The sequence below is a fragment of the Achroia grisella genome, unplaced genomic scaffold, assembly GCF_030625045.1.
Source record: "Achroia grisella isolate CSIRO2021 unplaced genomic scaffold, CSIRO_AGI_Agris_v1 utg660, whole genome shotgun sequence".
NCBI lineage: Eukaryota > Metazoa > Arthropoda > Insecta > Lepidoptera > Pyralidae > Achroia > Achroia grisella.
In genome coordinates, this window is record NW_026712984.1 from 5066575 (window position 1) to 5078899 (window position 12325).

Sequence of the window (12325 nt, forward strand, 5' to 3'; positions counted from 1 at the left end):
GACATTTGTCATTGTCGTTTAAGACACATTTTTGACAATGATACCAATGTGTTTGCTGTCAAAATTGTCAACATCAAATTCATGACTTTGTCAATAATTTCTTTTTGTAAAATTACTTAAAATTCGTCTGCACAGAAATTAATTTAAAAAAATTATATTTTATTATCATTTTCTTTATCTTTTAATATCCTTTAAATATTTGTTGTTGTTGTGGTGTTTGTTTGAGAAAAGTTTTTACTTCACCGGTACTATAAATTATTTATCAAAGAATTACTACAAATTCAAACTATGGAAGTTACTGTACGAAGTCTTCGATTATTTAACCGGCTTCTACGAAGGCCTATTGGTGTAGCAACGCTAAAGAATGTTAATTCTCCCGCCGTGAAAGAAGAAGTGAACACAGAGCTATTAAATTCCTTTAATCAAGATATAAAAGCTGGTAAGAAACAATATTGAACTATCATAAATTCAGCAAGTAGATACAATGAAACATCTGATACAGTTTATCTTTATTTTTATTAAAATAACGAGTAATAGACTAAAGTTTTACTAATTTTTATTTTAAATGAGTAGATAATATTTTTAGCAGCACCAAATATGTTAATAATGTTATCATAATAGAAGCAGACTATTTATTAAACAAAATAAAATATAAAAAAATAATAGAATACTCAAAGGGTACCCAAAATCCTTATTAAAGACTCATGCACAAAAATTATGATCAGCCCAAGGCGAAATTATTGCACAAATAAATAAAACTTCTTTTTATTTCCTTATGATTTGTATATCTGAAGAATATTCTGAAATTGATAGATAAATTTTCATGATTTTATTATTTGTCTTAACAAATAATAGAATAGTAAATAATATTCTGAAATTCATAGACTTAAGTTTTTCAATTTTTTTTTTTTGTTTTGACAAATAATAAAACATAAAAAAATGAATCTCCATAAAAAAGATAACAAGTATGAATACATTTTTAATGACCATGAATGTGAAAATTTGTAGGTGGAGCGGTCCCAGTGTTCCGCCGAGCCCTCCTCTTCCCTACAAGGGTTGCGTTACAAGATGACTTTGGTATTTACACATATGCAGGCCTGTATCAAGCTGCGGCTACACTCAGCAATGAGATTGCAACACAACTTGGTAAGACAAATTTCTGAATGGTGACAGAATAGGTCTGTATTTTTTAAATAAACTACAGATACTTGTATTAGGATGGGAGTTAAAAAAAGTATAAAAATCTACTGATAAGTGACTAAATTTGAATTGAATATACTTAGTTATTTTGAATTTGAATTTAATTGAAGAATAGTTGTTTAATAGCCTACATGTTATTTGTTATTAGAACTAATAGATATAAATCTCAATGTACAGTTAGTTAAATAAGTTATTAGGCAACAGATTAATATATAGACTGAATTTAAAATAAATTACATTCTTTTCTGTACTTACTTATATGTACTTCTTAGCATTCCATAATTTCACCATGCAGGTGGTAAATCCATCCTATTGTACAGAAGGAAACTCTGACCAGTTCTTAGGACTAACCGGGTGTTAAGGGTCCCCATTGCCGGTGTATGTCAACACTCACTTTCACCATTTAAACTTTTCTCCCTGCCCAGCTAATCTGTTAGGAGCTCTCTAATGCAGCTTTTGATAGCTATAGAACTTACTGTAGTTCTAGACAGACCAAGATGTTTTAGAAAAATGTAGAGAGGTTTAGCTAGTACCTCTCGCTGCTTTCAAATTCAACTAATAAATAAGAAAGATTTGATATTTTATTCTTATTCTATAAAGAATACAGTGCTTTAATTTTTATTCTTATTATGTAATGGCAAATAAGCGGACGGTTCACATAATAGTATGTGGTAACTGTCAGTTATTTACATAAACAATGCTTCACATTAGTAATCTATGCCTAATTACATTTACAATCCCATGGCACCACATTACAAAATGTGTCCATCAGGTAACTTGTAGGACTAAAAATCACACCTCTTTTACTGTAATTTTACTGCATTGTCATCTCAGTCTTCAATGGATATACATCCTAGAAAGCAAGACAATAGGCAGCTGAAATAAGTGAGGTAATTTCTGTCTCAGTATAACAGTGATTTTGTCTGTCTTGGACATTTTTTTATGGATTATAATAGTGACGCACTCCGCTGCGCTAACTACTTACGCTAAAATCAGCATAAACTCAGATCAGTTAGCACATCTGGGCAAATAGCAATTTACCACGATGGTTTCCAGGAAAACCGTGTGGTGTTCAACCTGACCTGGTATATTCTTAATCATGGAGTTATTAGCCCACATTTCTAATAATCACCTTTCTCCGTATATACGACGGTTATCGCTTATTATCAGGTGGGTAGTCAGATTGTTTACCTTTACGATAATATAAAAAATTTTTACTACAGATGGGTATATATATATTAATCCACATTACATAACATTACGACATATATGACATTACAAAACAATATACAGGTCACTGTTCTGTGACATTGAAATCAATGAGTAGGCATAAAATAGATAATGGTTTAGATTTTAGATATTAGTTCCTATCTGCACTGGTTTTCCATTGTCATTGATATGATAAATACCTAGTATATATAGTATATTTGTTTTATATGAAGGAAAGCAACTAGCTAAAGCATTTATGTATGTGTCATAATTGGATGCACAAAATAAAAAATCCATATAAAAAAATATATATGTATACAATATAAATTCAATATTAGTAAGAATATATCCATAAGTATATCGATACATATTTTACTGATAATAGATGTATATGAAATCACCAAGGTTAGGTAGGTAGGTACTCATTAATATTAACATAAGTATGTAGCGTTATATAAATTATTTGACTGAATGTTTTAAATATGTCAGACATTTATACAGGTGATAAAATTGTTTTTCTCTACACATATAGTAACTAGATAGTACAGAAAACAGATTAAATACCTAATGTGTAATAATGAATGAAAATAATAGATATGTTTGTAGACTCATTTCAGTTGGGATTAAACTTCCACTTGCTTTAGAAAATGGGTTTCCCAATGCACTGGTGGCTGGTCCGCGTTTAGTTTCTATAGATTGGGTATTAGGTTGAAGCTTTTTTTGCCCACAACCAGTAATAATGAATGAAAATAATAGAGATGCTTGTAAAGATGTGCTACTTGGGAACTTCCACTTGCAGAAAATGGGTTTCCCGATACACTGGTGGCTGGTCCGCGTTCAGATTCCATAGATTGGGTATTAGGTTGAAGCATTTTTGCCCATAACCAGTAATAATGAATGAAAATAATAGAGATGCTTGTAATAATAGACGTTTATTATAGCAGAGCGCATTGACAGAAGTGTTATAAAACAAATTGCATATACAGAACATCATATTTTGAATATGGATAAAAGAATATATAAAAACTGCCACTGATTCTCATTGTAGATCTAACAATGATTGAATACCACCTCATCATACATTTTACTGCAGTGGTTTATTTTTTTATTTAGGGTTTTGAGCTGTTATGCGGTACTAATACAGTAGCACTGCGACTACATAGATCTATTGTGCTTGCCCCTCTCAAGTGGGTGGAAAGGGTATTGTTAGTAATGTGGACTTATGATTCTTATTGCTAACAATATACCAAGTTAGGTTGTCCTACACGCGGTTCCTCCTGAAAACATTGTGGTAAATTCTTGGTGAATTTGTCACGATGGGCTAACTGACCTGACCTGATTCAGGTTATCTTATCATCCTCCACTGGCCCCCGCCAGCGTAAACCGTTAGCGCGTGCGAGCGGACCATTCCATTATCATCCATAAAAAAAAATCCCCTCTCAAGTTTATAGAGTAAATCCGCAGCTGGTTTATGTTTACAGGGAATTCATTTCCACATTCTGGAACCTAAGTGGTCTCGAACAGCACGGTTTCAGAGGAGCTTCCTCCCGCGTACACTTAGGTTGTGGAATGAACTTCCTGCCGAGGTTTTCTCACGAGACTACAGCGTGGGGTTTTTCAAGAAGGGTATATTAAGGTTTCTTAAGGGTCGGCAACGCGTCTGGTGTTTCAGGCGTCCATAGGCTACGGTAACCATTTACCATCAGATGGGCCGTATTCATGTTTGCCAACATAGTAGAATAAAAAAAAAAAAATCATATGATTTTTTTACTCAGTGGGAGAAACGGAGCGTACAATATGCTACATGTGCAGTAACGATGCCTCACACGTCATCGTGCAGTGGGCTATATGGATGTCAGGCAATATTGGTAAGTAATATTCATTATTATGTAACTAACTGTTACCCGTGACTTCTTCTAGGTTAAATTTCTTTTTTTTTTTTAGCAAGAACATATAGACAGACAGAAAGACCACATTTTTTTTGTTAATATTTTGTTGATGCATGTACCGTATATATTTTTCTCTCTGTTCTCATCCGATAATACAGAATTTAAAAATAATTCAGAACTTATCAGTTTTTTTATGATTCACCAATAAAAAAAATACATACAAGTCAATATTTTTATCCATCTACCATCAATAACTAATTGTAAGAACGATTATTTTAAACTAGGATGGTGGCATATGAGCATATGACCCATCTAATGGTCTACAGCTCTCCGAAATGGGCACAGGTCTACTAGTACTGTATAAAATGTTCTATATGAGCAAGGGGCCGTCCATTAACCACGTGATCTTTTTTTAGCATTTTTAAGTGTGGGGGGCCACACTTTCCCGTGAGACGTGGTGATATTTAGGACAACCTCCCCCTCTCCCCCTCCAACATGACGTGTATTTTTAGCGCTTAAAAAGAATCATCATATTTTTTTTAATATTATCTATAAATACAGGTGTAAACTATAATATAATCTTATTTTATTCTGAAATTAAGGACCATGAGTGAAAGTGATATCTCACTACATCCCCCTCCCCCTTGTGATATTTTCGTAATTTTTGTCGAACCCCTCCCGCCCCTTTCAAGCCTCACGTGATGAATGGACAATCCCCGAGCTATTAGTATACTACATATATACCAGTACTATTAATATATAAAGAGTCGTTATTTATGAAATATTCATTTTATTTCCAGCTGTTCCCTTAACACCACTACATCCGCCAGATATGCTCAAGTATTTTCTAACAGACAGTTGCGCCGACCTTGCAATCTGTACCCAGGATTATGAGAAGACGCTACAACCTCTTACTTTAGAGACGTCAATACCACTGCTCATAACTGGCAAAGATAAAGAGATCACAGCGCAGTTGTACCAACCTGACACGTCGTTTTTGAAGCCGAAGCTGGACGATTTGTTGGCTGATGTTGGTAGAACGAACCTTTGGTATGGGGATGCGGAGGCGCTGATTATTTATACGAGTGGTGAGTTTTTTTTTCTTTTTGGCACATATTTTGTCAACGGAATCTGTCAAATACAGTTTAAACTTTTTTCAAATGTATTTACAAATGTACACGTTTAAAAATGAGGTATTTACCATGATAATGTTATTTGAATATTGACGACCTGGGTGGTCTAACTGTTTAGCACACCGCTTTACGTCCGATGTTAGCTGGTTCGATTCCTCGCACGGCACAAACATTTGTATTCATGAGTACGATTGTTTGTATCGGCCTGGGTGTTTTCCATGTATGTATAATATGTATGTATGTATATACGAAAAATAAATATCTGTGTATTTGTATCAGTCATCTAGTACCCATAACAAACGATTTAGCTACCTTAATTTGGGTCTAGATGGTGCTGTGTGAATTGTCCTGAGATTAATGATATATAAATATTTACTCAATTTTTTAAAAATAATATAGAGAGGTAAAGTTTGTGAGTCTGATGAATCTATTTGGAAAATTATTTTTGTGTTGGATAGCCAGTTTATTGAGAAAGATTATGTGCTATGTAATGTACGATGTTCTTTAACACTATTTTAAATGAATCTCAACCATAAAACTGTGATGCCAGAAGAGTTGCTTTGCCGCCGTTTTACTTTTTTAAATCAGCGCGCTGGCTACTAGCTAACGCCGCGCAGCGAAATTTGTAAAAAAAAGTCAGTTTTGTCAGTTCGAAATTAAAAAAAAAATAGCAAATTGTGCGGTTATGGAATATAAACCTCACTAATTGCATTTATTACAGTCGCGTGTTTTTTAAGCTGCTCTATCATAATTCATAATTATTTATTACAAAAATATAACAAACTTGTTGAAGTGTCAAATTGTAACAACGCATTATTAGGTATTCGTGAAAAGCGGATGTGCACAAAATATGATCTACTATCTCGCTCCTATCGCCTATAATCAATATATATTGAAAACCTGTGAAATTTAATCCACTTTACGGTATGTTGAAAACTAAATTAACGTTACAGGTACAACGAGCAAACCAAAAGGTGTAGTGTGGACCCACAATATGCTGCAAGCACAAATATCGTCCCTACACACAGCATGGCAGTATTCGTGCAATGACGTAGTATTACACACGCTCCCGCTGCACCACATACACGGACAACTCAACTCTATGAACGCATCTCTAGCGGCTGGAGCCAGGTTATCTACACATCTATCAATAAAATTGGAGTGTCTGTTTGTAATATTGATATAACAGTTTCAGTACATGCATATGAATATAAATACGGTACATACACCAAAATAACATTTTTTACAATTTTTCTCTGTCTGTCTGTTTGTACCGGCAGATCTCTGAAATGGCTGGACCGATTTTGACTGGAATTTTTTTGGCAGGTAGCTGTTGTAATAAGGAGTAATTTAGGATATTTTTTTTAAATCCTTAATTTTAGAAAAGTAAATTTAAATTCCACGCGAACGAAGTCGCGGGAACAGCTAGTCAAAGATATAAATCAAATCATATAGGACATTTTAGCCGCTTATGACCGAAGTTTGTAATAAAAAAAATTCCCCTATCGTATATCATATATCGTAACGCAGGATACGCATGTTACCATCGTTCGCGTCTCACGTGGTGTGGGCGCGGCTACTGGGTATGGGTGAGAGGGAGGAAGCCAAGCCGACCGTGTTCCACGGAGTGCCGGCGATGTACGCGCGGCTGGCGGCCGATCATCTCCGCATGTTCGCCGACGAGCGAAGCACGCAATACGTGCGCACCGCACTTGCGCGCATGCGCCTGTTTGCGGCAGGATCCGCGCCGCTTCCGGACAGCCTCTTCCGGAAGTGGGAACAGGTTCGTATGATTGTTTTCCGCGTTTACGCTATTGAACGTATAAAGTAGCCAACCAAGGTTTATCCAAAAGCTGAATAGCTTCGTACGTACTACGTACACGGCGCACTTACACGCCTGTTTGCGGTTATGTCTGTCTTGCGCTTCCCGACAGCCTCTTTCGCAAGTGGGAACAGATTTATATGCCCAACGGTTCACAGGCTTAGCGGAGCATTCCATTTCTATTGTTTTGGTTTTTTTATATACTACGAGGGTGATAAACACGACCCATCTGATGGTAAATAGCCGTAGATGAAAAATCCGTAGCCAATTGACGTCTGAAACATCAGAGGTATTACGTGTGCGTTATCGATAATTAATAAACCTTAATATGGAGAGAGAATGGGGTTTTCCGAGAAACCTTAATTTACTCTATTAAGGTTTCTCGGAAAACCCCATTCTCTGGATCATCTCAGGCATCTCACTAGAAAACTTCGGCAGATAGATCATTCCACAATTGTTATTCTAAAGACTATAACCATAATAATTGACAGATATCGGGCATGCGATTACTGGAGCGATACGGCATGAGTGAAGTGGGCATGGCTCTGAGTAACCCGTACCGACCAACCGCGGCCCGCACGCCGGCCCACGTGGGCGGCCCGCTGCCCGGCGTCGCGGCCCGCATTGCGACCCCCACCGACGGCGGCCTTGCCGCGCTCGTTACCGTCGAGTGCTCGGGACCTGATACTTGTGTAAGTAAATCAAACATTACTACAATTTAAACTTCTTACTGCTAGTACGACATCGGCAATGTACCTAACTCGCCTACACTACGCCATCAAGAAGCAGGATATTGTCGACTACATATGGACCAGGAGTAACCTGACACTGAGAGTGACGCAGCTGGAGTCAAATCACAACGCGAGTTTCAAAGAGTTCGTGGCCTGGTTCCCCACCAACATCCTGATCACCTTCATAAAGAAGGACTACTGGCCGAAGAGGAGTATCGGCGCTACCGTAGCAGATTGCCGTCATCAGAGTCGTGACCACACAGACAAATTATATTTATATCATTATCATTCAAATATATAATAATATGTTAGTCCATATTACTTATTGAGTAGTAAACGGTTATTGTATTCTATGGACCTGCAATACCAGCCGTGTGTCGTGCTTGTTGCCGAAACTTAATGAACTTTAATATCTCCTTCTTGAAAAACCCCACGGTCTAGTCTTTAGAAAGAACCTCGGTTGTTCATTTCACAATCTGAACGTGCGTGGGAAAAATTTTCTCTAAAACCGTACTGTCTGTGACCACTTAGGTTCTAAGGTATATTGAGGAATTCCCTTTTTATGGTGTGCTTTTTTTCGAGCTACTCTAATGCTGTTGGTCGCAGCTGTCCTTTATAGCTTTACCGGACGATAGGGGGCCAGTGCAGATAGCACTTCAAACTTGCGAAAGCACTTGAAGGCTAACTCCTGCCTGATGGATATGACTGAGGCACCGCTAGCAGTTTCAACTGATACTCAATTGTTAGCCGGAAGAAATTTATAAGAAAAATCGTATATATTTACAGATATCTCTTGAGAAACTGGGCCTGACAAAAGAGCACCAATCGAATTCAGAACAGTCAGAGTGGCAGCCGCCCAAAGTAACAGTACACCAGCTGAGCGAAGACGGCACCTACCAAGGGGAACTGCTTTTGAAGGGACCCGGGGTATTCACCACGTATGTAAATATGTTACTTCGTTTTTTTTTTCCTTCCCTATCTTCCCGGATGTCAATTTCCAGGATTTCTACTTTTTTAGGGACTATTCTAACATATGTATATATACTAATTCCACAGTTTACATTTTTGGACTTATTTTAAAACATCCTTTTATCTTCTTACTTTCTTACTTATTGCTATTTCATTTTAATTTACATTTTGCCTCTTTTCTCTTTACATTTCCTTATCCTCTATTCCTATTTCTATTCTATATGCTTACTTGCTATTGGTCTTTGCTACTTTTTCTATTATTTTTCTGGTGTACTATATGAATTTTTCCCCACTTTTCCGATTTCTTACTATTTCGTCGTATTTTATCTCTAGTATTTCTGTTACTTCGTTATTGAGTTGAGGTCTTTTTTTCTAATTGTGGAATATCTTCGAAAGGCCGTCACCCCACCGTAGATAAGGCGGGGTGGTGTGTGCGATTTATACACATTAAAAACCACACGAAGTACATGAAAGCGCTAATGTAATTATATGTACTAAAAATATTATGTGAACTTTCTATCAAAAATAAATAATATTATTATTTTTGTATGTATGCTGAATGTGGAAATAAATCATTTACTTATTATTCATCTTTAACTAACATAGGTACTGGAATCGCACGCCGAAACTTGATTCAACCGATTTCACCGATGACGAATGGTTCCGTACTGGCGACACAGCTTTATACGCCGACGGTAAGTTCAGAATTTTAGGTCGTACCTCCATAGATATAATCAAAACTAGTGGCTACAAAGTTAGCGCGTTACAAGTCGAATCGGCTATACTGGAACACAGCAGTGTGGCCGACGCAGCCGTGTTAGGCGTCGAGGATGAAGACTATGGAGAAATAGTCGCAGCTGTTGTAGTTTTAAAGGAAAACACTCAAATCACGCTTAAAGAGTTGAAAGATGAAACAGGGAAGAAACTGGCACCGTACCAGCTACCGAGGACACTGTTGATAATAAAGCAAATGCCGAGAAACGCAATGGGCAAGTTAGATAAAAAAGAAATAAGGAAATTATACGGAAAAGACTTAGGACTGAAGAAAGGGTCGAAAAAGTAAGTTAGAGTATTGAAAATTAAATTATATTACTTTAAAACATAACTGAATTTCCGAAACAGAACATTAAAAAATTAAATTACTTTAAAACATAACTGAATTCCCGAAACAGGATATACAAAATTAAATTGCCTTAAAACATGATTGGAAAATTTTAAAAGGCATAAATATTTTTATGCGTATGTAAGGGAATTTAATGAACTTACTATCTATGTGTAAGCGTCTCGTTCTGTGCCTCAAAAAACAAAATAATTAAAATTAAATTTTGTAAAAGTTAATTGCAGATAAGACGTGTGGTGTCGATCGCATCTAGGTACAGACTGCGTGGCGTGCGTTGCGCCGGTTATAAGTTTTTAAAAACGACCACGACACCGCACGCAGAGACAATAACATAGACAAACATAATTTTAATTATTTTGTTTTTTGAGGCACAGAACGCGTCGCTTACACTATGTTTTATTTTTTTTTCAATTGTTTCGAGTTTGTACCGAAATCTTGCGAGTGCTGCTTCGTGCCTTGCCTCAAAAAATGTTAGTACAATAAAATGTACATATTTTTAAAATATATGTATGCCATAATATGCAATTGTACAAATACATATACAAATTGTTATTGTTTCTATTTAATTAAATCCAATTGTTGTACTTAATTCATGGTTGTTTATACATTTATATTTATTAATTGTTATTTACATGACAATTGTTATTATATATTGGGTTGTTTAATTTTAAAATAGTGATAAGTTAAGACTGATGCTAAAGCAAAAAATATTTAATCGGTATCGACTTATATGTCCTTTTTCATGATTTAATACAATTTAAACTTTTGTTTTTGTTACTTTGTTCACATTGCACGAGACGAGACTTTGTTTCATTGTGAACAAATCCACAATTGTTACTTTATTATTGATTTGTTTTCTACTTTATATTATGTTTGTTGATTTGTGATAAAGTTTAAATATTATTGGTACTTTATTAATTTTATAAATAACGATATGCAATCTAATAATACAAAGTTGTGTTTATTCTATGTATGCAAAATAATTTGATTAAAGATGTTATTATAACGCCAAGTAAGTGCCTTGTCCATATATATATATGTAAAAATTGGAGTGTCTGTTTGTAATATTGGAAAAACAGTTTTTTACTACATGCATATGAATATAAATACGGTACATACACCAAAACAACATTTTTTGCAATTTTTGTCTGTCTGTTTATTCCGGCTAATCTCTGATATGGCTGGACCGATTTTGACGGGACTTTTTTGGCAGGTAGCTGATGTAATAAGGAGTAACTTAGACTACTTTTATTTGAGAAAAATAAAGTTCAATGCCACACGGATGAAGTCGCGGGAACAGCTGGTATATCATATATTAGAGGTTGCACGATTTATATACTAAAAATTTTCCTGCTCTAAAAGACTGCTTCTGGAATATATACAAAGCATATAATCTATATAATATATAACACAAAGGTGACTGACTGACATAGCGATATATCAACGCACAGTCCAAACCACTGGACGAATCGGGCTGAAATTTGGCATGTAGGTAGATAAATTACACCTCTATAAATAGGGGATGAAAGTTTGTATAAATCTTAGAATTTCGACTTTGATTCAACGCCCATGGGGATAAAATAAGGAATGATGCAGGATGTAAATGTATTAATTTGAACCTATCACCTAATGGAACGAATAAATTAAGACGAACAAAATAATTTTTAGTTTTTTTAGCTACTTTTATTTTGCAAAAATAAAGTTAATATCGCGCGAACAGCTAGTTTCCTATAATGCTACTATGTATATATAAGTCTCTACAATATCACCTCCTATACCATATTACTATATATGTACAAGTATACATATATGTTTGTTAAATACATTACTGTTATTGATACATAATTTTGTTTTATTAAATTTATGCAGTACATCGTTTATTGTAGTTTTAATTTTATGATTATTGAACAGTTATAAGTAAGTTTTTTTAAATGAATCATAATGGAATGTTGCACTTGCCTGTGGTAATGGTATACGCTGGCGAAGCACCAGTGGAGAATGATAAGATGAGCATGAGGTCAGGTCAGTTAACCCATCGTGGCAAATACACCAGGAATTTATCACGATGGCATTCCAGAGTGATCCGCGTGAGGGTCAAACAGTACATTGCTAGCATTAATCCAAATTACTAACAATTCCCTTTCCCCATTCCCTTTAAGGATAATTACAATATAATATTATACAATACAATACAATATATATACTATTGTCAGAGTTCTGTCTTATACGTTTTATTTTCTTGACGGCCTTGG

General features: G+C 35.4%; 1 protein-coding gene across 1 annotated transcript; it reads left to right on the forward strand.

The window, feature by feature from the left end:
- The first annotated feature begins 195 nt into the window (after window positions 1–195).
- Window positions 196–10569, forward strand: LOC131849741 (malonate--CoA ligase ACSF3, mitochondrial). Its single transcript, XM_059199854.1, has 9 exons — window positions 196–439; window positions 1009–1146; window positions 4185–4277; window positions 5099–5386; window positions 6385–6562; window positions 6962–7214; window positions 7745–7945; window positions 8771–8922; window positions 9560–10569. The coding sequence occupies exons 1-9, from the start codon at window positions 289–291 to the stop codon at window positions 10014–10016; spliced, it is 1911 nt and encodes a 636-aa protein (XP_059055837.1). The 5' UTR covers window positions 196–288; the 3' UTR covers window positions 10017–10569.
- Window positions 10570–12325: the final 1756 nt, after the last annotated feature.